Source organism: Dicentrarchus labrax, unplaced genomic scaffold (genome assembly GCF_905237075.1).
Source record: "Dicentrarchus labrax unplaced genomic scaffold, dlabrax2021, whole genome shotgun sequence".
Lineage (NCBI taxonomy): Eukaryota > Metazoa > Chordata > Actinopteri > Moronidae > Dicentrarchus > Dicentrarchus labrax.
This window is the reverse complement of record NW_026136711.1, coordinates 13,711,847-13,738,291: the sequence shown is the minus strand read 5'-3', so window position 1 is coordinate 13,738,291 and position 26,445 is coordinate 13,711,847. Positions and strand designations below refer to the sequence as shown.

General features: G+C 39.4%; 1 protein-coding gene across 1 annotated transcript; it reads left to right on the top strand.

The window, feature by feature from the left end:
• Positions 1–1,339: 1,339 nt before the first annotated feature.
• synpra (synaptoporin a) lies at positions 1,340–24,627 on the top strand. Its single transcript, XM_051415911.1, has 6 exons — positions 1,340–1,504; positions 1,632–1,697; positions 21,008–21,132; positions 21,565–21,763; positions 21,882–22,073; positions 23,010–24,627. The coding sequence occupies exons 1-6, from the start codon at positions 1,487–1,489 to the stop codon at positions 23,259–23,261; spliced, it is 852 nt and encodes a 283-aa protein (XP_051271871.1). The 5' UTR covers positions 1,340–1,486; the 3' UTR covers positions 23,262–24,627.
• The last annotated feature ends 1,818 nt before the right edge of the window (positions 24,628–26,445 follow it).

Sequence of the window (26,445 nt, the reverse complement as noted above, 5' to 3'; positions counted from 1 at the left end):
TAGCCACGCTGTCAGAGCAGTTTGCACTTGGCTTTACAGGAATTGTCATCAGTGTAGCAGACTCAGGGAAGCCCCCCTCGCTCTCTATCATCTTGAGCGCAGTGAGATTCAGGCTCTGTCTCTCTGCCTGGGCAGACTCATTAGATGACAAACTGCCCGAACTCTTCCAGTAGACCTGGATAAAAACAGCATTCAGACAGTCATGGATCATCACACAGGTGACTCTGTGAATGGAGCCTGCCTTGTTCCTGGCTGTCACAGATTGCGTAATCTCCACAAAGTGAGTCACGTTTCCAGTGGGGTAAACTTAACTTATTTGGTAGGACTGCTGCTTTTAAACCATTATTCCAAAGTTTGAGAGCTAGCAGGTGGTCCTGTCAGTGGACCAACTCAGAAAATAAACTTCAACATAAATAAACTAGTTTTGCTATTTGAAAATACTCATAATCAGTTACTTATATTTTGGCGGTGGTGTCACTGCGTATTTCTTACTGTGATGATGACAATCCAGGAAGTGGTAGTTAGCATATAACTATAAATAACACAAATGATTGTTTATACAATTCTGTTTGTGAATGGATTAAACAAAATACAATATGTTGTTTATAGGGGTTTGTGGGCAATTGTCCTTAACTTTGGATAGAGCCATGCTAGCTGTTTCCCCCATTCTTCGACTATATGCTAAGCTAAGCTAATCACTTGGCTCCACATGATGAGATGATGGTAGCAGTTGTCTCATTAAAGGCAAAATTACACCTTCATGTTTTTTCAGCATAAACATGACTTTCCTTACAGAGAAAGAAAAACATGCCGGCCTCTCTAAAACCCCTGTGAAAGAGAAGGTGTTTTTTGTCCAGTTGGTCAGTCAAGTTAAGTTCCAAAGAATAATGTCGACTGTTGTTGTATATTAGAAGAATATATGTTGATAATATAACGTTGCACCCATAGCTGCAGCTTAACAATAAATGAAAATGATTTCTGAATAAATGTGAATTTCTTTAGGCTTCAACCAAAATAAATAGGGATAATTTCAACATATTTAAAAAATAAAAAGACATGAAGGTATAAAATGACTGCATCTGGAGGCTGCATATATTTCAGTTATAATTTATAATATATCTTTTTTTTTTTTAGATTGCAGCTCATCTGGTTGGAAAAAGTGTTTCCTCACGGTCGGTGTTGAAAGTAAGAGATGAAATTAACGACCCAGATTGATAAAATAACAAATCAGTTCCCCCCAATAACAAAAATGAAGGCGTCACTCCTTTTTGCGGAAACCAATCCCTGCCTGTTTCCATGGCAAATTACATCTCTCAATAAAAATACCCGAAGAGTACTCGGGTTTTTCCGGTCGGAGTCGGAATCAGAGCCGAGAGCCCGTCACTGTTAAACGCGCGACAGACACATCAATCGGGTCTTGGCTTGCGGTTTGAAATTGTTTACATCCAATCAAACAAGTAAAAAAATAAATAAAGCAGCCACTGAAATGGAAACCGCTGACCAGGTGAGTAAAGAAAACGAAGAGAAAGATCATTTTGACTTAGACGTGTAATTATCTGCTAAATTGACCAATGTGTTAATTGGTGATAGAAATGAGAATGTTTGTATCCTCCCTCTGTGTCCTTACGCAGCTTGCATCTGTGGGGACATTTCAAGTGCTAAAATTACCTCTGGGATTTATCCGTGTTTTGGAATGGGTGAGTTGGAACTTTGATTATTTATTTTTGTTTTTGCATGAAATAACTTCCTTATGCAGTATAAAATCATCAGTGAATGATATAATATAGGGAGTGATGAGTGTCTGTGTGAGGGGATATTATGAGTGAACTGGTTAAATTCCTGCATCTCTGGTGCCACTTAAACTTTATCACATCTGTAGGCTTTTGGTGCCTGAACAGTGGGTGTCTGCGTTACTTCCACAAGGCGAGGGATCTTACCCGCAATCATCTCGGCTATGATCCGTCTCACCGTGACTAAATGGCTCAAGTTTATGTAAGGATTTACAGCTCTGTGAGAACTACATGCCAGTGGAAGCCGCTATGTAGCTTTTCAATTATGCGTATTTTGGATGCGTTTGTGCCAGCCCTGCGCGTTTTGCGCCAGTCCACAAAAAATAGCCCATTATCACTGCGAGTGAAATGATATAACAGGAATCAACAGTAAGAACGGGGTGTCCTAGCTCTGACTGAATCAAAGCTTTACTACCTCTTTCTGTCTGTGTGCAGTTTGTAGTCTCATGTTTATTGTACAGTGCAGAGAAGCCTAAAGGCAAAAAGAGATAAGTGATTTTCTTTGATGTGAGTTTAGAGAAATTACTGTAGCCATAAGGGTATTCAGCTTGTGTGTGTGTGTGTGTGTGTGTGTGTGTGTGTGTGTGTGTGTGTGTGAGAGAGAGAGAGAGAGAGCGAGAGAGAGAGAGAGCTTGTCTTTCCCACTTTTATAAATGCCATCGAATGTGCAGAGAATCCCCAAGCAGCAGAGCTCTCACTGCTCCATACAAATCAAATAAAAACATGCAAAGGGAGTGAACCTCGCTCAAACTCACTTTTCACCAGACACGTGACATTTTAGCTGAGATAAGGCAGATGTCTCTCAGCGAGGTGAGTTCCCAAGTGAGTCCCTATTGGCTGTTTCACTGTGATATTTGTGGGTTGGAGCCAAAGAACTAGCAGATGATCCAAAGCATCATCTGTATGATTAAGATAACACTCTGTAATAGCTCCCTCTGTGTGTCTTATTGTTGCCCTATACGTGTGTGTGTGTGTGTGTGTGTGTGTGTGTGTGTGTGTGTGTGTGTGTGTGAGAGAGAGAGAGAGAGAGAGAGAGAGAGAGAGAGACAGAGACAGAGAGTGAGAGAGGTGGAGGGCAGCATTTGTGATTGTGTGAGCATGAATGCACACCATCCCCTCCTGATGTACTGATCCAAGGATCACCTGGTAGTGTTCACTGGGATGTAATCACATGTGACCCTATGCAAACTACAGTTCATTTTACATTTTCCCCATTCCCCCCTGCACACACACATGAGCCTGAGGAGGGCAGGCTACCACCACCACTTCATGACACTGTTATTAAAGTGACCTTTTCTTTGTCTTTTCTCGTCTTATTTTTTCTTCCTCGCCTCCAACTGGGAAAAAAAGGAAAGTTGTCCAACTTCTCTGCTGGCCAGTGGGCTTATAAAAATGCAAGCAATTCAAATTATGACCCAGGTATTCTGATTTATTCTGCACCACCAACAGTGGAGGAGTGGTGGTTAGACTGTTCCTCTCTAATACCAGAGAGGAAAGGGATCTCCATGAAGCCTCAGTTGTCTCAGAATGATCTCACTTTTTCTGGAGTCCACATGATGTAACGATACTGTTTGCCCTCATTTGGCCCAACGATTCTCTGACTCCAGCTCAGTTCTGCTCAAGCCTCAGTAGACTGCCAGGTAGAGATTCTTCTGATGTAGTTTTTCAGACTACTCTGGGGAATTAGGACTGTTTTGTTGAGTATTTTTGATCTTACTACAAAGAGTTGTCCTACAAGGCACAAAAGCTAATAGCTAATAGCCTCCTCTTCCTATTCATATAGCTGCTAAAGCATAGCTGCAGAGAGATTTCCCAAGATAAAAGAAAAGGCGTTTGATCCTGATGCAATGTACATGATCAATTTGACAATAGGCAAATATAACTATACTATTGCTACTTTGTGAAAGGACAATAAAATAAAACAAATAGTCATACAATGTAGGCGGTTTATATATGGATGTGGTGTGTGGTTTGCTATGCTAGTAGGAGCTAATGTAGCCTCAAGCAGAGATGACAAGCGGGCTATAGAGGTCTAGTAAGATCACTTCTTTGAAATTCCACAACCCGAGATATTTTTCATTTTCAAACTAGTCTTCAGCCTCAACAGACGCTGACTCAAGTGACATCCCTTGAGACAATTTATCAGATTTCGTGCAGCTCCCTCTGGAGACACAAAAGGCTTTATACAACTTTATTTCACTTGTGCAGTAGCACTCTCCTGCCAACAGATATTTGCAAACCTGTTACTGGACATGAATGTTGATATTAGACAATTCTGTGAAACCTCAGATTTCGTTCCACTGCCAACATTTTTAAAATTAAACTACAATATCTGTGCATGACAACTACGGTTATTGTTATAGAGAGACTGGTTAGGGCAACTATGGCATCTATAGTTATGGTATGGTTCGGGTGAGGCAATTGATTAAGCAAAAGATTTTGGTTAACTGCATGTCTGATTTGGACATAAACTGTGAGATACAGAGTCATCCAATATGGACCTACCATAAAACTTCAAACAATACCCTGGGTTTTTATTTTCTCCCAATTGCTGAACTCAACCTGCCTGTATTTGGAGCAGGCATCTATATGGGATGAATTCCTTTTGCACAAACCTTTTGCTCAGCAAAAATGGGAAATATAATAAAATAGTTTTATTATAACTATATATTATTATAACTACATTACTTGCTGTGGTATGAAGATTACTTGTATAAAAATTGGGGCCTTGAAGGTTTTCCTAGGGATACTGGACTGGGTTTTTCAGACCTCCATTGAAACAGTGACTTCCTTTCAACCGTATACTTTCAGCTGAAGTTAGACTGACGTAGCCATCATTTGTGAAGAGTCACCACAAAAACAGTGTCAACCACTGTAGTTTCTGTGCTTATGACAATCATGCTTCATTATCAAAAGCCCTGCAGTAAAATTCTTCCCACACGATGACACCAGTAGAAACACATGTCTGTCAGTTTGGTTTGTTTACATGTCCCCAGGCACCAAAGGCTGTAGTATAGGCAGCGATTGACATTTATGTTGCTAAAGACAATAAACCCTTGACTGTATGGCTGACTGGTCATGTGGACAAACAGAAGGTTGTTTAAAGGTTATGTTAACTTTAGTCAAGATAGTTGCAGCAGACTAGTTGGTTTCATCTTCTGTCAGTGCTGGATCTGCACAAAGATAACGCAGATTCATAATGAGCTATGTCTGCAGGAGATTCTAAGAGGATGGCTTTACAGCCTGAGCTCTGTGTTTGTGCGTGTGTGTGTGTGTGTGTGTGTGTGTGTGTGTATGTATGTATGCATGCTCTTGGCCTGTTTGGCACACTGTCAGTGGCTGGCATGTTCTGCTCCAAACAGCTGTAAGGTCCCCTCCTCTCCACCATGGACCAACTCATGCAGAAGCTGTCCTTTGAGATGTGCCCAAACTCTTCACTGCGTGTGTGTGTGTGTGTGTGTGTGTGTGTGTGTGTGTGTGTGTGTGTGTGTGTGTGTGTGTGTGTGTCTTCGTGTCTGGTGTGTCTTCATGTGTGGTGTGAGAGATGGACAGAGAAAACGAGAAAAACTGTACAGTTGATTGAGCACATGATGCAAAAATGATATACATCCATTTTTTTTTTATGCGCTGGTGCATCATCGTGGCTGTCGTATCTTCTCACACAGGGCAATTTTATAAGTACTGTAGTGGCTTTCTGTATCACAACAGGCTGATGAGTCACAAAGAAGGAGTCCATCATGAGCAACGGACCTCCTCTAATCCAAAACCCAGGCCTGACCCACTGTACTATGGTGTCATCCTCAGTATTTTACTGTACACCAGTTTAGTTGCTTTAGGATGGGCAGAACAGAGTGTATTGAGCACAGTGTGTGCGTGATTAGTAGAGACTAGAGTATCTAGAAAATGTACAGCAAACTGCTTTAATGTGACTTTACATTAAGCCCAGCCCCTTTAGTTACTGTTGCGATGCCAGTTGAGGTAGAAAATTCATAGTGACATTTAGTACTGAATGCCAATAATTATATATGATTAATCGATTGGTTGAGTGTTAGAAAATATATTGCCAACAATTTTGATAATTGATTAAATTATTTGCCAAACGAAAATGCCAAACATCAACTTCAAATCCTGAGATTTGCTGCTTTTCTCTGTTTTATATCATTGTAAAATGAATATCTTTGGGTTTAGACCTGTAGCTCCAACAAAAAGAGCAACTTTATTTCTGATATTTTTTAGAAAAAAACTCTACACATCGTCTAGCTAGAAAAATTGTGTTCCTGCTAGCTTTGTAAATGTAAGGAAGGAAGGTCAAATCGTTAAACAAGAAAATGTTCACATGCTGTATTACTTACCAAACTGAACATATCCTTTGCAAATGCTTGTTGTGGTCAAAGCTGACATGCATGTATGTTGGATATTGTAAAAGTAAAGATGTGATACATATTATGAGGATCATCTTAAGAAAGCCAGCATTTAATCAAATTCTTACTCTGATTAATGCAGACATTGGTGTGTTATATATTACACACTGGGAGTGGAACTCAAATCTAAAAATAAATTAAAAAAAAGATGAGACCAAATTAACAATATTTATTTTTATTGAGAACATGAGTGAGATGAGCCAGAATTGCTCTGTAGTTATGCAAACACAGTGAAGCCTCACATGAGGAAAATACAGCACAGATTAAACCAATTTTGAATGCAACAGAATCAGCAAAATTAGAGGCATCATTCGTTTTAAAAAAGCAATCTTACTTCTTTCTCTCTCACTCTCTCTCTCCCTCTGGCTGTCTCTCTCTCTCTGTATTTTTGTCTGTCACATTTTGTGTTATTTCTTCATTGACCTATCACCTTGTTAATGTGTTATAGTGTACATTTTGACAGATTGCTGCACAATGTTCATGATAAACATTTGTGCAGGAGCGCACACACACACACCAAAGAAAAAAGAGGGAGATGCAAAAAGATTGGCGACAGCTGCTGACAGATATCACAAGAGACTTACCAGGTCAAAGGACTGTTTTTCAGTACAGAAATCACTAGATTCCTTTTGACAAGGGGACGCGACGCTGAGGAAAATAAATGACACCTTAGCATTTAAACAAACATCTCAGTGTCATGACATCTATTTGGGTAAAGGCAGGTGAGTTAGTGCACCAGTGACTCTCTAATAATAACAATCCTGTATTGCTCTATACCCGTTGATATTGGTCAACCCTGATATCTGTCAGTCAATATAATCAACAAAAATCAGATCACCTCTAATGTCTTACAGTATAATAACCATAACTATATGAAACCCCACTCAAGACTAGAGGAACCTTGACTTTCCAGAGGCTGTTACAACAACAATACATTCAGGCTCATGGCATGTGTGCAAGTTGAAGACAATTTCCAAGTAGGGGACTTCACAGCTGCACATCAATATTTTTATATTAACAAGGGATCAAACTACTACATGTAATGTGAAAAGAGTTGTTTTTGTGACACAATAAACTTTACTGTTTAGTTTTTGGTTCAGTCTCATCAATCCCTTTTCCTGCAGCAGGACACTGCTTCCATCTAAAAGCCAGACCAGACAGACACATTTAGTGACTTAGTGAACAAAGCGGAGCATTTGGCATCAAGTTTATCACATGATAATATGTCAGTGTTATGTTTACAGCTTATTGTGCTGGCCCCAAGTGACCAACAATCAATTAACTTGACTCTCTTACAACTCCTCTCCATCACCTCAGGACTGCCCTACCCAGCTCTGTCCAATACTAGTGGTGTACTTGGGTGTGAAAACTGTGTTAGCCAGTCTGTTTTCAGGTTGTTCCATCAGAAGCCCTAATGGCAACCGTAGCGACCCAGGAAGAAAACTTCTCAGCATACAATGCCCTGTTTGGCAATCCCATACTTTGCCTGTTTCCATCTCCAATGGCATGGATGAGGGGTTAGACTTTGAGAGACACACATCAATTAATTAAATTAGATTGAACCTTCTAGTACTAACTCATCATGAATTGTGCAAGAACGTGAAGTAAAACAGTAACTTCTGATGCACCTACTTATCTTATAATAAGCTCGGGTTGTGGTAGCTAGTGAGCTTTTGGATATGATCCGGCTTTTCCTGACCCACAAGGTCAGAGCTGGACCTCTGTCCCCGTCTCAACTCTGAGACGATGATCCACCATCTGTGACTCAGGCAGGGAAAGGTTAGCTTGTCTCCTCCTGTAGGTGGACATGCCTACTTGAACAAGACATCCCACAAAAACACACACACAGTGCATGGAAGAGCACAGGTGTCGAGATAGTATGTACACAGAAAAGCAGATGAAGAAATGGAAATATCACAAAGATACTCTGCGTTTACATGACTATACACCAAGATTATTATAATTAACCGAGATTAAACTGAAAGTTGGAACTTGTAGGGTTAAAAATATTTTGTAAGCTGGATAAAAACAACTAGAAGAGATTTAAGGTTATTTTATTGTCATTTACAATGCAAGGTTGTAGAATGAATTTCAGATAAGCTCCCTTTGTTACTTAAAAGTAAAAAATATATATTTTATTATCAATTTGTATGATGAAGTGTTGAGGAATAATTTAACAGCCTCACAGCCTGAGGGGAGAAGCTGTCTTTTCAGTCTGGTGGTACGGCAGCGGAAGCTTCTGAACCTCTTCCCAGATGGCAGCAGGGTGAGCAGGCTGTGGCTGGGGTGGGTGCTGTCTTTTATATCTTTGCTCTGCGCAGGTACCTCACCTCACCGCTATCACTGATGCTGGGTAGCTGAGTACCAATAAACTTCTGGACGGGTTTGATCACTGTCCTCTCCGGCCGTGCCAGTTTAAACATGATACCTTTCTATACCTCTATAAGAACATTTCTGTACCCCTCATGACAAAAATGTACCTTTATGTCCTGGTACAAAAATGTACTCATTGGAAAGGTGCAGAATTGTTTCTCTAACCTTGGCCACCATTGTAAATGGGCAGATAGGCCACCACTGCCAATTCACAATTATTCAATTATTTACCAAAATGTATTTAAAGAAATAACAATTAGTTTAATTCTTTTAACACTTTTCAGTACATTTATATTGTATTGTTCAGCTAGAACTGATTTGTCTGTAACAAGTGGATGCTGTAACAGCCTACAGACTACAAATAAATGCAAAGAATGAGAAAATAAATCAACAATAAAACGGTGATAATACTTTAAAATACTTTTAAATTAAATTGGGAGTAATGGCTAGTGGAAGCATTTCACTCTGCTACACTAAAAATTAGCTACTTAATTAAATGAACAAAATCACTCAAATAAATTCCATTGTGGACAAAATTTAAAACGTTAAGCTGTCCTAGTTTTTTGCTCATGAAATTATTCCCAGGCCACACAGACCAAGAACTCTCTATTTAAATCAGTATTTTGTGATCACTGATTTTTGAACATTTTCCTGTACCTTGAGGCTTGTTAAAAGTACAATTATATAGCCCTTTCTGTCAGACATGATATTCACCTTTAAAATTAAACAGAGGTCCACAGCTATCACTGTAACAACCTTTCTTGTACCTTACAGGGTACTTTTCTGGAAAATGTGCCTTTGGGTATAGAAATAATACCCCTTTTTTTCTGTGGGTAGGTCTAAACCTATTCCCTTTTAAAAGTGAGGCCCAGGAACTGAAATTAATTTGATGATCTTCTCGATCTTTAGATTCTTTTGAGGACATTTCCTCCTTGCATATATAGTATACAGTGCACCCAGCACCATATACAAATACAGACACACAAATGTGCGCATACACTTACAGTGGGGTTGAATTACATTTTCGTTGGGTGCCCCCAGCTTAATAAGTGCAGTGACTGTCCCTGCAGGGCAAAGGGGCCGGGTTCCAGCTAGGTCACCTGACTAAGTAGCCATGGAAACCCCATGGGGAGCACCAAGAAGGGACAGTGTTACAAAAATAAATGGAGATTTTCTGCCTGCTTGTGGTCAGTCAAGCTTACAGAGGGAGAGAGCAGAGAGATAGTGGAAAGATGAATCTGGGCTATGCAGAGCACAAAGCGCTCCCCATGCAGGAAGGGATTAGCCGCCGCTAAACGAGCTACTGATTTTTTTCTGCGGTGCTGCTACTGAATCGAAGTTTAGACAGCTTTCACATGAACACTTGTGGTTGTCATTTCTTTGTGTAGCTTCTGTCAGTGAGGTAGTTGGGTTTTTATCATTAATGTAGCAGCCAAGATCAATATCATTGGAGCATGACGACATCTGTTTGATGAGTTGGAAAAACCTTTTGTCTTATGTGTGAAAGTAAGGACACAAAAGTCAATTGACAAGGTGTCTTTTACTCTTACACATTTATTGTGTTCAACTTAAAAGTAAGATATGAGTTAAAAAGTCTAAAAATGAAACGTCTCATTTACCATTTTAAGTGAATTTAAAACAAAAAAATAACAAAAACTGGAGGTAAAATTGTTCTGTACCAGTATGTCAGTTAGGGTGATATCCCTCATCACTTGTTATGTCAAAGTTCAGTTTAGATGTGCATCTGTCTGCTTGCCCCACTGTGTCGTTTTGTTTTGTACTTAACTAGCTGGCGTAAAATTGCTCATGTTTGCACACTGGCGGACCGCAGCAGTGACAGCAAGTGAGACTGTGTGTGTGTGTGTGTGTGTGTGTGTGTGTGTGTGTGTGTGTGTGTGTGTGTGTGTGTGTGGCTAATGCTTCTGCCTGAATGGAGAGAGTGAGATATTTTTACTCTTCGTTCACATACATACACATACATGGCATGCTCACATCTAAACACACATAAACATACATATGCACACACGCTGAGGCATGCATGCAGCCATCCACACACAAACATGGGCATATGAATGAATGGAAATGCTGCATTAATACATATGACAAATGTGTACATACACATCAAGGTCTGTGTCTGGGCATTCAAAAGGACGGGAACACATTACTACATACAGGACACCACATCCACAGTAGTAGCCTATATTACATGAATAAAGATCACCAGCCTAAAAACAGCTAAGTGTACCAAAGCAGAAAAGAAATGAGAACTTGAAGCACATAAAGGAATTTATTAATCCTTCTGAACAAACTACATAGGGATCTACTTTAGGAGCAACATGTTGACTACAACCAAGCTATGTATTTATCTGCAGTAAAAACATTTAATACTTACAGTTTCATATATATATATAGTCCACTAGTTAACAAGCCATTGCATTTCAGGTATGTAGGATTCTTTAACAGTAAAGTCGCAGATTGCAACTAACTGAACACCACTCAAGTTTGTATTTGATTGCGTGGGAATGAGGTCGGGCTGTGAAGTGTGTAGGAGAAACTAGGCTGGCCACAATACTCACAAAATGCAAACAGCCCTGTCTAGCGCCAGTGTTTGGTTTGTCTGTTGGCTTCTTTTAAAAAATAGGGGTTTTAAATAGGGGGGGTTGTGTAGAAGGTGACTCACAGCTAATTCTGAAAACTGCTAATTCTAAGGTAAAGAAAACACAACGGTTGCCATTTTCAGGTGATTATACAGTAATAAAGTCATACCTATTAATATTATATTTCATTTCAATAGATCCTCCTAAATGTTACGCACTGGACCTTTAATATAGATTCCAAGTAACAACTTAAAAAGGTCTTACAGTGATTTTTCTGAAAGGGTTTTGTTTCCTCCCAATTTAACCCGCACACCATACAATCTGTGTTTAGAGTAGTTTTAAGATTTTAAATTATAGTGGAGGATAAGCAATTTGAAAGTGAAAGCCCTTCTCAATGTCTGCCTCACTCTCTGTTTCATCTTTCTTTCTGTCTTCATAAAGAGTGTCCTAGATTTATTTTTTTCCTCCCAGTCAGGCAAGGAGAGGGGCTGTACATCTGAGGCGTTTTTCTCCTCCTGAGGCAGCCACTTGACAATTCCTATTGACTTGAATAGAGCAGGTGGACGGTGTGCGTGCGACATCTGTGAGGAGGTTTGTGAAAATGTCAAGTGCGGCTCATCAGTGAATGCACCTTTTAGCTCGTCTGCCACTTAACGTGATCCTCACCTCCTCGCTCGCTGCTACCTCCATCGCTCCCTCTGCCACTCTTATCACGTCCTCTTGTTTGAGCTGCTCCTTCGTTTTCTCTTGTCACCCCTTTCATTTTACTTATTTTACTGTCAAATGCTCTTTATTTTCCCAATCCACTATTAATAGATATTCTCTCTCTGCCCCCCCCCCACACACACTTCACTTTCCCTATCGTTTCCTGGTTCATCTTTTTGCCTCAGCCTGTTTGTTTTCCTGTTTTTCACAATGGAGTTCTGTGTGTATTCTGAGATTAGGTCTGATTGCTGGTGGTTCAGCCTGAAGGCCTGTGGATCAGTTTCATAATCCTCAGCTAGCCTCCACTCTTCCACAGTGTACGTTCATGTCATCATTTGAGCCTCCGACCATGCTCGAGGGTCTTGTAAGTCTCCTCGTACAGAATCCTCGGCTTCTTATCCACTCACCTAAATCTGTAGATTTTGAGTGAAGTGCAAATATACCTTACATGGATCTGAAAGCAAATTACAGTCTTTCACATTAGTGCTGTGCTCCTCGATGTCATGTAGGTCAGTGGAGAAACAGGGAGATGTTTCAGAGCTTTGTTTGTACTGCAGATGGGTTTCATTCCTGTACCCTGGCTTCTTTTTCTTCCTCTCTCTGTGTCTCTCTCTGTTGCTTCCCCCTTCTCTCTCTCTCTCTCCCTCTCTCTCTCTCTCTCTCTGTCCTTCTCTATCTCATGTTCCCTGAGGAGCCCAGCTGGGAGAGGCAGATAAACACACGGGGGCGCGGGGCTTAGCACCCACCCTCCTTCCACAATGCCACGCTTTCCTGTTCAAAGGCCCCAGCCAGAAATGAGAGGGGCTAAACCCGAGCCGAAAATCACAGGGAGAGGAGGCAGCTGCAGGAGAGAGAGAGAGAGAGAGAGAGAGAGAGAGAGAGAGAGAGAGAGAGAGAGAGAGGGGAAGATGTTTATCTGGGGGTGTTTGTGATAATTAGGAGGGAGTGTTTATTATCTCGGTCTTCTGGTCACTTTTCTCTTGCCATTTGTTTGTTCAGATAAGCACAGTCTGCATGTACAGTATTATATCCATTCTTTGCATATGTGATGTTAACAGTGTGGGCAGACGTATGAGCATGTTTCTGCGTGTTTGTTGGTGGTCTACCTTGCCTCAAAACCATTCAAAGCTGAAGAGAGTGAATCACCTAAAACCACTTCAGTAAAGGGGCTCCCTGTAGAGGTTCCAGCTGTGCACCATGACCCCCAGGTAAGATGCCTTCAGTCTCCACCTGAGGCCTGAAGCTGCAGGGAAAACACGTGGAAATGTGAGGCCCCAGTTTATCATACAAAACACACAGTTTTGTATGACAGTAGCCATCTAGCATTAATGTGCATCAGACTCTCTCTTTTTTTTGCTTTGAAGCACTCTAGTAATTAACATAAAAATAACAAGTAGTCAACACACTTGAATGTTCTCATGGAGGGCGTGATCCTAAACTCAATACCTTCATTCAGCCACAAGGAGGGAGGAAGGCAGCGTGGAGCCAAGGAGAGATTTAACCCAGGACTGTCATTGATTTACCTGGCTATACCTTTGTGTACCTTCTCATTATCTGAGGGCCATAAAAAGAGGGATTGTTTTATTGTTACTCGAGAAAATATGTCATTGGATCTATATGCGATGGGAAAAGAACACAAGCGCGCATAAAATTTGATCTACTATCAAATAAATGTTGCTGCTTTAAACGTTGGATTTAAAATAAACCTGTAGGACTACAAACGTGGACAGATCACACTTTTTCTTGCTGTGTAGTCAGTTCTCAGGAAAAGTGTCTGCGTTGCTAATTACCAAGCATAAACAATCTGTCACGATTTGTCAGTCTCCCTAATGGGCAGAAACCACGTGATATTGTGCTCTCCGGCCTCACAAGATGAGTATTTAATGCCTTTGACATGTTTTTCACTTGTCAAAATATGTCACATCAGTGCTGTTTCACTGCGTATAAAATTGTTGGTGCATCAATAATCAGTAGAGACTGGGTTCTGTTGGATTTCAATGTATACTCACAAACATACATAAGTTAAAGTTGAAGCAAATTTAAAGGAATATCTGATATGCCATGTCACAGAGGAAGACTTGCTAGAGCTGTGGTCCCTCTGTGATACATGATATTCTTGCTACCAAAAATAGGCACACGTATGTTTCCATATCGCAGTTATTCAAATCCTGAAGCCAGAGGAAGTGAGCGTGTCCTTTTTGTATGGGACATATAAAATGTTTATTAGTACAGCATTAAGACCTATGTGCTGTTTAAGTGGGGACCCTATCTCCATGGCAGTGTCTTGATGACATTGACTCATTCATCTGGATATTTCTGAGATGTTATCCCTTTAAATTAGGAAATGCATAAAGACCATGCCAGCCAGAATGGAATAATTAAATTATTTATTTAGCACTTTCAGAGAGTAATAAAATAACATACAGTTAACTGCAGGACAGGGCAGATTTAAAAAAAGGATCAAGGGTAAAATACATCAAGCTCAAAGAATATAATAAAAATCCTAATTTGCCAAACAATCTCAGATGTGGGCACCCTGTTAGATCACCTGGTAGAGTGGATGCTCTCTCCAGCCCCCCTTCCCTGTTAATGTCTTAAGTTTCACTATTAAATAAAGGCAAAAAGACCCAAAAAATTATTTTAATTAAAGCTGCAAACAGCAATGATCTGGCTCTCACAGACAAAAGTTCATAGCACAACTTTTAATCGTGATGGTGTTTAGATTACACTGACCAAATTTCAAGTCGATTCCCTTTGAGGAGTTTGTTGTGCAAAACACAGAAAATGGCCGCTAAATCCAAAATGGCCGGCTACCGGTCAGGTTTGGGGTATGGGTCTAAGACGCTTTTTTGTATATCTGGACATGATCTACATGTATCCTGATTTTTATGCACATTGGTGAAACATGTCACAGGGGCTGCACTTTATGAGATATACTACGGTCAAATTTGAACATCAACAGCTTATGAATTGCAAAATTAACACATTCCATCACTCATTGCATCAAAAAAGTAATCTGAGTACTCTGTTGATGGCTTCCTCACATAAACTGCATCCGTTTGGACCACTGGTTCTGCACGTCCTTTTTGCAAACTCTTAAAGTTAAAAGTTTTAAAGCAAGTACATTTCTGGCCTAACATCTTACTTTGTAAGCGTTACCCACAACACTGGTCTGTACATTGACATCTGTCAGTGTATCAATTGTATACAGCAGGCCTACAAGTGAGTGCCTACAAATACTGCATCTTCACATTTGTGGCACATTTTTAGTGGACACTGTCCTGCTGAGCACATACTTATACACTGTGAATGCAAACACATGCTTGAGACAAGCATGCAGACACTTTATCTCCATGCACTTCAAGAAAATGCTGTCAAATTGTTGCCAGGATGAGTGTGGGTAGGGCGGTTGAATGGTCTGATAATGCAGATAGTTATTAAATACTGCCCTCCAGAGGCTGGGGGCATTCAAACTAAAGAGCTGTTTCAGCCCCAGTTGCTGGCAAGCTGTACGTCCAGCTGCCTGTAATATTGGAGAGGGGAGGCTCATGCTAACCAAGCGTCAGGTCTGATTATGGTGATCATGGTTGTGAGAACTCTTGAGGCTACAGAAGCTTTATATGGAAAACTGACCTGAGAGAGCGAGCATATTAAGGGCAGAGGGTGTGTGTGTGTTAGAAGGTTGGATGTGTGTGTCTGTGATTATGTGTTTGCTGCATGTTCATGTTCGTTGATTAAAATGAGAGGCCTGTTTATCTGTCTGATGTGGATTTTGGTTCCAGTCTTTCATGTTTTGCTGTTCGAAACCTGTCTGCACTGTCAGCAGTAGTAGTAGTGTTCCCACCAGCCTTCTCTCTGGCCTCACCATTTATTATTTCTGACTCAAAAGGTGCAGATAGATTGGCCCCTGGTGAATTCACATTTGTGCAAAAAATGTCATGGCACAGCAAACATGGCGGTTCAACATGGCGGGCTCTGTAGAAGAAGACCCGCTCTCTCTCTCTCTAGATAAAAACGGCTCATTCTAAGGTAACAAAAACACAGTTGTTGTTTTTTTTAGATGATTATACACTAATGAAAACATACTTATGAATATTATATTCCATTTCACTTCTATATTGTGTCAATTCTATTAATCGCTGACACATAACTGCTATAATTCATGTCATTAAAACTACTCATTACTTTCAGAGGAAAGTTGTGAGAGAAGAGCTAATTATCTCTTTCCTGTTTGTCAAATGAGGCAGCCAAAACTTCTCTTCATACAGCTCTATTATTATGTCTCTTTGGGCAACAGTACTGTTAGAGTGGACAGAAGAGGCAATGAGGGAATACCAAGATTTTTTTTAACTAACATAAAATAAATGTTCTTGATTTTAGTGTTTAAAGAAGAGTGTACTGTTTTTACACAATGACAGGTGAAGTGTGCACTTTGCACTCTAACTCATTACATAAGGAATGGATTTCTCTGAGTTCCTGTCCGTTCTTGTGCTCAAATTTGATTTTATAACTGGTGACTTCAACATCAATTTTGACAAAACTTCAAATCCATTTCTCACAGACCTTTTAAACATTTGGAAATCTTTTAACCTCAGCAGCACGTCTCTGGGCCTACACGTAACCGTGGACACACCCTTGACTCATATTTTTATGGATCTGTCTCTTAATTCTCTGAATATACATGATTTTGTCTTTGACCACCAATGTGTTACTTTTGATACACATTTTCTACCTGCTTCATCTTCCCAGAAACTTATAATCCACTCTTGCATCTTTAATAATCAATCAGCAGCCACATTTTGTTGCCATTTTTCTAGTCTGTTCAATTCACCTCCTTACTTCATCAAAATTAATGATCAAGTTAGCTGGTTTACTGATTTGTGTACATCAGCCCTTGATTTGTCAACTCAATATACATCCAGGGCTGTCCCAGTTATTGATAAAACTCCACCGCCTCTACATGAGGGAATTATGTTTAAATTGACTATTAAAAATGTGTACGCTGCCTATCTTTCTGACCGGATTGTTGGAAATAAGCATAACCCAAGGTTTTTGTTTACTAGTATTAACCAGCTTGTAACTCCTTTTTATTTTCAATTCCTCTCTCACATCTGGGTCCGTACCTCTCATTTCAGACCAGTTAGGGAGCTATAGACCTCTCTCTCTAAACTTTCCTTTTTATCTAAAATCCTCGGAAAACTTGCAGACCAGCTCCTGGAGCTGGTGGAGGGTCATAAAATCTTTGACAAATTTAAATCTGGGTTTCACCAAAAGCATAGCACAGAAACAGCATTACTAAGAGTGTCTAATGACATTCTCATGCATGCTGACAAAGGTGAAAGCTCCATCTTTATTCTTCTCAATCTGATCATGCCATTTTACTTGATAGATTACAGAATTGGGTTGGCATTTCTGGTACAGCTTTAAATTGGTTCCATTCATATTTGACTAATAGATATCTGCACAAATATGAGTCCTCTGCTGTGTGGTGTCCCTCAGGGGTTGGTTCTTGGTCTAATTCTATTCTCCCTGTATATACTTCATCTGGGTCATTTGTTCAGTCGCTTCCAAGATGTGCCATACCACTGTTATGCCGATGACACACAGATCTACTTCTCTGCTAAACCCAGTAACCTGAATCAACTGTCCTCTCTCCATGATTGCTTAGCTGCCACCAAAAACTGGATGTCTCTTAATTTTCACCTAAATTCTGACAAAACTGAAATAGTTTTATTTGGACCTGAAAACGCACAAATATCAAACCCACTGCTAAGAATCTGGGTATCATCTTTGACCAGTATAGTTTTATGCAGCTACGAAATATTGCAGAAATCAGATGCTTCTTGTCTTCCTGAAATCTCGAACTATTAATTCACACCTTCATTTTCTCCCGTCTTGATTGCAATTCCCTCTACACGTGCCTCAGTCAAACTTCTGTAAAAAATTTACAGTTGGTACAAAATGCAGCCACAAGAACCTGCCGTCGGTCCCACATTACTCCTGTTCTCGCATCCCTCCATTGGCTTCTTGTAAAATTCAGAATCAACTATAAGATCTTACTGATTACCTATAAGACACTTCATGACCTTGCCCCCAGTTACATTTCAGATCTCGTTGTTCCTCATTCCACTCCTCGGCCACTTCGCTCCTCAAATCTATAATCCTTTTATCCATTCCCCGTTCTAACTGCAAAACTAAAGGTGACCGTGCCTTTGCTGTTTTAGCCACAACATTGTGGAACAGTCTTCCCCATTCTCTCAGATTCACATCTCTATTGTTTTTTTTAATTTATATATTTTTTCCCCTTGTTTTATCTTACATATGTCTGCATTTATATGTTCCCTAGGTATGTATATGATTGGGTATGTGTAAGTATGTACACATATATGTATGTGTGGGTTTATATTTGTTTGTTTGTGAAGCACTTTGTAACTGTTTGTTACAGTTAAAAAGTGCTATATAAAAAAAGAGAATAGTTGGCTTTATAAACATAAAGGCACTATGAGTGCCACTGTTTGTATATTGTGTCCATATTTAATCTACTTACCACTTCCTGTTTTGCAATCAAACATCTTAGCCATGTTTTTCTACAAGCTGTAGAAACGAGAGGATTGATTAATCATTCACGTTGTTTTCACAAGCACACATTGCATTAGTACATAGCAGGAGAGAAATACTAACAAAGAGATTAGACGAGTAAACAGCAAGGGTGTAGTCCTGTATTACCTTCAGAAATTGCATCAAATGACTAATCTATTTTAAAAATATGGGGCCATGGCTTTATTAGTTTTGAAATTAAGCTTTAATTATTCTACTGTATGTGTTAGCTGCAGGTTGAGCAAACAGATGCTTAATTAGTCTGCTGTCGACGATGTGTTCTGCAAAACTGTTTGAGCTTCTTATATTTTTTCAGAATATAGTCCTATTATTGGATTAATGATTCAATTTATTAGTGTCACTCACCATGTATTATAATTTCTAATATTTATTGGTGGTGGAAAGGACATTTAATCATCTACTGTTCATAAGTACAGTATAGGTACTTTACTTGTTTCCATTTTATGCAACTTTATACTTTATACCACTACATATTTTATACCACTACATTTTAGAAGGAATAGCTATTACTAGTTACTTTGAAGGTCAAAATTTTACAGACAAAACATATCTTATAAGGTATGATGGACTGTTAAAGATTACACAGTACCCAACACTATTAAATGAGCTTCACCTCAACCTGATACAACATTAAAATGCTGCGTAGAGGGCTGAATTAAGCCTTTTTGGTATATATGTATATATATTAAGATATATTACATTCAGGGTTAGTCACCAAACACACTGGAAAGGATCCCTACAGAGATAGACCTTTTGTTTAACCAGAATCACCATCACTTGCCAAAAAATGTCACCTCACATATCATTGTAACGTCATTCAAAATTGACAGTAGCAAAATAAAACTCACCAAAACAGTCTTTGTTAGTCCTTTCACTGTTCCAACAACCACAAACTCTGCTTTTGTCAGGTTCGCTTCCAACATGTGTCCCTTTTCTGCATGTTATCCCCCCTCTCTCCCCCTTTTCCTGTCAATCTTCACCTCTCCTTTCAAATAAAGGCATAAAAAGCCCAAAATACATATTGAAAAACAACAGAAAAAGGACCCACTCGTAGAAAAACAGCCCTTTAGCGCTACTAGAGGTCAAAACCTCCACAGGGGACCTTTAATTAAATAACCCCCTGCCTTTCTCTCGTCAAGGCTCATCCCTCTTTCTTTCTCTTCCCATCTATTTTTTTTCTTACCTCATAATAATCACAGTGGTGCAGGACAGAATGGTAGAGGAATGACGTGACATGACCACACACACATAGACGCAGACACACACACACACATTGCCATGCTTTTCCTCTGGCAGCTTCTTTTTCAGTATCAGAAAGCTTCTGGGAACCCTGTAGCAAAGCAAAGCTGGAGTAGATCTTTCCTTCTTCAATGTGTATGGTTATATTTGCTCCGGTAAGTTCAAGTATATTTTTTTATTGTGGATTTACTCTGTCGGTTTGTTTTTCAATATTCAGATCATTCTGCCTGATCTTTGTGTCATCAGTGTTAAGTAAACACAGTAAACCAAACTGTAACTTAATTCAGGTTTAAGAATGGATTATGTCTTTGTATAATCTCCTATACACTTCTCTGCCACATTGTAATGCAGTTTTATCTGTCAGATCACATTTTATATATGTTATGTGGTAATATCCTTTTTTGACTCTTTTTTTCCTCACTGCTGTGTCAATGTGTGCATGCATACAAAGTGTGTTTAGACTCTCCTTTGTCTCTGTGTTTATAATCAAGAGGAGTCATTTCTTGTATTGTAAGGCTCATTTTAAATAAGGCAAATGCATAAGTAAGAACATGAACATCTGTTTTTTTGTTCAATAACTGTGGTGGTGAAGTCATTATCAGGTGCCAGTGAAGGGAGCACAAACAGTGATCTCTTCCTCCAGACTCTGAGACTCTGTCTGTCCTATTTCAGCTCTGTCCACACACTCACTGCAGTTATTGTAGTCCATGTGCTGATGTGGCTAAAATGCTATCAGTTGGTGTTCAATTGGGATTCACAGGAAAAGGAATTGTTGAAATGAGCAAAATGTTTAAATCGTTGGGCTGCTGACACTCACTATTCGCTACTTGGCCTTGTTACTAGGAATTTATTCCCGTTTTAATGTTTCCTGTAGCTCAGTTTTGGGGTGTAAAACATTGCAAAACTCTACACTCTGCACTAATAAATTGTTTAAATCAACATTATTATGTGGAAAGTGAGAGGCTTTGCTAATGTTGCTCTATGTCTCCTGGGTGAGTAAATCTGCAACTGTTTGCTACTGTAGCTTTATAAAGTGATATGTCCATGTTGTGTCTTTAACTTGTTCTGCTACCACGAGTCGCCAATATGATCAATTAATACCACTTTAATATATTAAAATAATGAATGCTATTAATATTGTTGTTTTAGGAAATAAAGGGAAATTAATTTGATTAGCAATATAACTGTTCTTTTGCTGCAGTTCACATTCGTTTTGGGTCATTCTTAAAGATTGATTTTTGTTGTCATATTTCTTCTGTTGCAGCTGTTTGCCATTTTTGCATTTGCAACATGTGGGGGCTACTCTGGGCAGCTGCGGGTTAGTGTGGACTGCATGGAGAAGGCCAGCAGCAACCTCAGTATCGGCATTGACTTTGCTTATCCTTTCAGGTCTGTGTGACATAAGTTACTGAATTCAAAAATAACATGTGTAGGTGTGTGTGGGACTGTGGGACTAAAAGCAGCAGTTGAAACTGAAAGTATCTGTGTTGCTGGACACCACTTGGAGTAAATAAGAAAATGTTGGGGGTTTCAGTTCTAAAAAAATAAACAAGAAAGTTTAAGAATTGCAATGGATATACTTATTTTCAGTAGGAATTTGTATGATCAATTTACTGTTATAATCTGAAAACTTACTGTAACTGCTTCCGGACTTTACTAGAGGATATCAGAATCACATCTTGTCAATGCTGTGACTGATGTAGGAGAAGGGTGTCAGAAAAATAAGATTGTACTCACTGACATTAGGTAAAAGTCTAGCTCAAAACATTGCTCTAAACATCATTTTGAGTTGACCCCTGTATCTCCCTCTGTGTGTATCAGGTTGCACCAGGTTTCCTTTGAAGCGCCCGCGTGTGAGGGCATTAGGAGGGAGCGCGTGTTCCTCATTGGAGATTATTCATCCTCTGCAGAGTTCTTCGTCACCATTGCGGTCTTTGCCTTTCTGTATTCCCTCATGGCCACCATTGTCTACATCTTCTTTCAGAACAAGTACCGTGAAAATAACCGAGGACCGCTCATTGTGAGTACAGTGGACTATCGTTCAACCACTACTTACATAATAGTGACAAAGTCAGGTTATGGTTTCCTGAGATAAATGTTTCTATACCCTTTGTCTCTTCTCTCTTACATGCCATCAGGACTTTGTAGTGACAGTGGTGTTCTCCTTCATGTGGCTGGTGAGTTCCTCTGCTTGGGCCAAGGCTCTGTCTGATGTGAAAGTGGCCACTGATCCAGATGAAGTGCAGCTCCTCATCTCTGCCTGCAAAGTCCAGATCAACAAGTGTGGCTCTGTGCATGAACCACGCTGGTCCGGACTCAACACTTCAGTGGTAGGTTCACAGGATGTGTGTCGCAAACACTGGGAATAAATTAATAAATATTACCTAACAAAAATGTACATGTTCACTGCTGAAATTCGTTTAGTTGAAACATTGAAGTTGAATGAATGAAACAGTCGAAGTGTCAGTCGAAATACAAACACTGAAAGAAGTTGAAATTAACATTAAGTGTAAGCACTGAAGGAAGTTGAAGTGTCAATATTTAATTGTAAGTGAAGACTGTACTGTGAAAGAAACTAGTGTCAGTTGAAGTGTCAGCTGAAGTGTAACCAGTTGGAGTAAACTGTGTAAGAACACTGGAAATTGTGGGAGCAGAAGAAGTATTATTGTTGAAGTTCAACATGGAGACGAAGGTTTTGGAGTGTCTGATCATTGAAAGGAGTGGAAATGTCAGTTGAAGAGAAAGAGATGAATGCAGTTAAAATGGCATTTGATGTGTAAGCAGTGAAAGCAGTTGAATTGTCAGGTGAATCTGAAGTTGAGGGCGCATAAAGGAGTTGAAAAGGTCCAAATATAATTTTGAATGAAAAGTATATGCAGAAGAATTTTGAATATTTAAAAAAACAAATAATATGAACGTTTTGAATATGCTTCATATTTTTCCCATGAAGAATGTACTATGCAGCACATTGTCAACAGTAAATTCATAACTAATATTAAAGTGTTCATGATTGTGGGTGGAGGAGAGGTGGTTTATAGGATAACAGTGAGTTAACCTGCTCAGAGCAGTTTAGACATGGAGCATAAATTGCTATTACCTTTTCATTACTGCTTCGTAGTACAGCCCTCAGGATGAACTGACACAGAAACAAGGGAAAACAAAGACTAAATACACAAGTGAGGGGCAGGATAACAAGAGACTGAAAAATAAAACAGGAAATAACATAGGTAAAGTCAAAACTTTGTTTTGTTCTCTTTTTCGCTCAGGTTTTTGGATTTCTCAACTTTGTTCTATGGGCTGGGAACATCTGGTTTGTCTTCAAGGAGACTGGTTGGCACAAGGGGGCTTCAAGGTTAGCAGCCGGGTCATCTGAGAAACAGGCCAGCACCTTTAACCAGCAGCCCTACGACCAGGGAAGCTTTGACCAGTCAGGAAGCTACAACACCCAGGGAAACCTTGGCCAGCCGTCTGAGTACAGCCAGGTGGGAGGGCCCACCTCCTACTCCAATCAAATGTAGCCGTTCCTTTTCAGTTTTGTGAGGCACATTTTTAACCAGGGCAAACAGGGGGTGATATAAGGGGGAGGTTAAGGATTCACTTTCATCCTCTGCTCAGTTTGTTATCAATTGGTCTGTGCAAAAAAATAAAAAAAGATTATTATTAAAAAAAAGGCATCAAAAGTGTCAAAAAACACCCATTGTAGATACATGTAGCTATTGGTGGGTCTTGTACAAAATTATTAAATATAGTCTTTTCATCTTCTCTGTCAGAGGTGTTGTTTGTTGATTGTGGTATTTATTGTATTTTGAAAGTGACAGTTTCTCTCTCTCTTGCTTGGTAATCGGCATTCATTCTGTTACGACTGGATGTCTTTTTCAAACTGGTTTGCACTGTTGTGGAAGGAAAAGTGTTTGTATAATTTTCAAGTTTCTAAAATGGTGACAACTATGTGCATGATGTACATGTGTGGTAAAATGATTTCTGATAAACTAGTAAAAACAAACCTTTTTATCTCTGAAAGTTTACAAAACTCACACTGCCCTGAGTCAATTCTAAAATTTTATTTAGATCAGCATTATTACATGTGCATTCATTTTTAAGCTAACAGGAACTATATTTTGATAATGGGTATTTCCAGATATTTATCCAGATACAGATTCAGAATATAATGTAGTGACATTTCTGTGTCATATTTGTAAGTACAAATGCATTCCAACATCATGTCTGACACTGATCGCGTCAGAAAGTCTAAAAACTTGAGGCAATATGTATACAGCAAAATACACTACACAGGGTTTGTGCAAGAAAAAACGTACAGTATGCATTGCAGCATGTTGTTTCTGTATCCATGGTTTCTACTAATTAATTCATTCTGCACAGGCAATATCACACTTTCATTTGAATCATGTGCAGAGGGAGATCTCCTTCATTGTTTACAAGTGGCTGCTCTTGCTACAAATTACTGTGACTGTTTTCTATGCTATTATCAGACCACTGGGGAATTGTAAACAGAAATTATACCTCTCTAAAGCATGTCTCGAGTATCCATTTACACTGCTAAAGCCCAGCAAAAACAGCACATCAGTACCATGTGATAATAAATGAACAAGTGAATATTGGGCTCACCTGTACATACTAATACTGAGCTTTTGTTGACTTTATAACAATTCAGGTTTGTACAAATTTAAAACATCTGTGCAGTTTGTATGGTAATATTCAAAGGATAATTCTCGGTTGCTGTTTGTTTACATTAACATGACTTGTGCAACCTTGTTTTTTGACCTCCTCAGCATGTGGCTTGCATCAGTGTAATAAAGAAGTTTGAACACCCATGTATGTATGTGTAGTCTGACATCCATAATAAATGTGTATGGGTCCGTATAATGGCATTTGCATTAGTTCCTGAGTGTGGATATTTTGCAGGCATTCATGCTAATAAAGATGCACAGATTGGCCCATAAATGTTCTCCATGTGTCTGCTCAGATCTCTTTATCTGATCTGTGTGAAAATGTACATGAAACTGAAAAAAGAGTTGTTGCATTAGTTACAGATACCTGATGTTTTGTAGTCCCTTTCCTGGGAGAAGTGGTTGGCCCTTGACCTTTGACCTGCTTTCTTGGTTTTAACAGAAGCAGGGATGGTCTGTGAGGAATGTTTGCTGGCCAATGACAGTCTGTCAGGTACAATGAGAAGTGTTTGTTTACTCTTATTATCCAGACAAGACAAGCCTATATGTACATAGATCAGCATTGTCCAACTAATGCATGTAGCTAAGAGGCTTTGTTGGGGCATGTCCTTTCTTTAAAGCCATTGAATGAAAACTATTGTTTTCACAGTTTTGTTAGATTGATTTATCAGTTTAACAAAGGTCAGATGTGCTGTCTCGAGATTCCTGAGGAATACTCTCACTAAAAAATAACATTACGCACTGGTGAATGACTTACCAGTCGTGGGAAACAGCAACATGACAATAATCTAGCAGTTACTCCTGAGACTGAATTGTTTGGGAACTAAGCCCCTTCCAAATCGATCGAATAATGATTATTAATACTATGTGAAACATGTAAAACATGGATAAACTAACCTAAACTGTTCACTGACAAACAAACTGTATACAGAGGCACCCAAAGATCTACAGTACATAGTGTTTCCTATGTGTAGAAGCAGTTTGTAATTTATAACCAGTTCAAAGATCTAAACAAATGAAAGCTGTCATTATTTTTATCAGTGGTGGCAGTAATAGTAAGAGTGGTATACTGTACAAGAAAACAGAAAACAGAAACCAGAGTGTAATAATGAGGCCATCTTGTGGCCGTAGTGCATCTATACCGTGGGACAAGAACGCATCTGAATGTATTGTTTAGGGTAGTAATAACTGAGAGGGGGAGGAAGGAGACCCCCTTTTACATTAGGAAGTTTGTGAGGATGCATATCCAGTGTTTTTGTAGGATAACTGGTATGGACCAATATTTGTGAAGTGATATGGGATATTTTATTTGAAGAGGGCTGTTAGGATTGACTGATTCTTTTTTTTTTTATTGTGAATTAAATTAAATTAAATCTAAATCCATTACAGTTACAAAAAAGGCACAGAGATCTTCTTTTCTAAGGTTAAATTGTTCTTGCATCAATACTCCTTTTCTCTTGCTTGTTGCAGTTGCAGCCGACAGTGCAATGTGATTGATGTGTCTTTTCTCTTGTCTTGTTTGCATATTTAGTGATGAGATAATTCAAAAGTAATGGAAGGAGGTGGACACCCTCCGACCAGCAGGAGGCGACATCAGTCTGTCTGTCCGCTCCCACTGAACCCGAGCACAACAGGGAAGTCACACGCCCACTGACAGTAAACTGTGTGTCTGTCAGAGCAGCATCCGAGCACACACCATGGCCTCTCCCTGTTGTCTCAACACTTTTACCAGAGAAATGAGCAGAACCAAGCAGGAGATAGATCACCTGCGAACCCTGGTGCTCTGGTCTGAAGTCAGGTTACAGAAATCCAGTGTGTGTATTTCACTCACTAATAAAGACCAGACCTTTAAAGACTTTTATAAGATGCATTGTAGCTCCCATGATGAGGCTGCAGCTCAGCTTCAGTCTGTCAGTAAAATTATACTATTTCTCATGAGCAGTGTTAAACTGTAACTCATTATTAGTAATAATAATATGACTTTCCCCAGTAACTAGTGTAACTACTTGTGATA

Bases quoted from the DNA above. Each gene is read 5' to 3' on its own strand.
- synpra (XM_051415911.1), top strand. The intron at 1,698-21,007 runs GTGAGTTGGAAC...CTTCTGTTGCAG, and splicing joins TTATCCGTGTTTTGGAATGG to CTGTTTGCCATTTTTGCATT. The intron at 21,133-21,564 runs GTCTGTGTGACA...TGTGTGTATCAG, and splicing joins GACTTTGCTTATCCTTTCAG to GTTGCACCAGGTTTCCTTTG.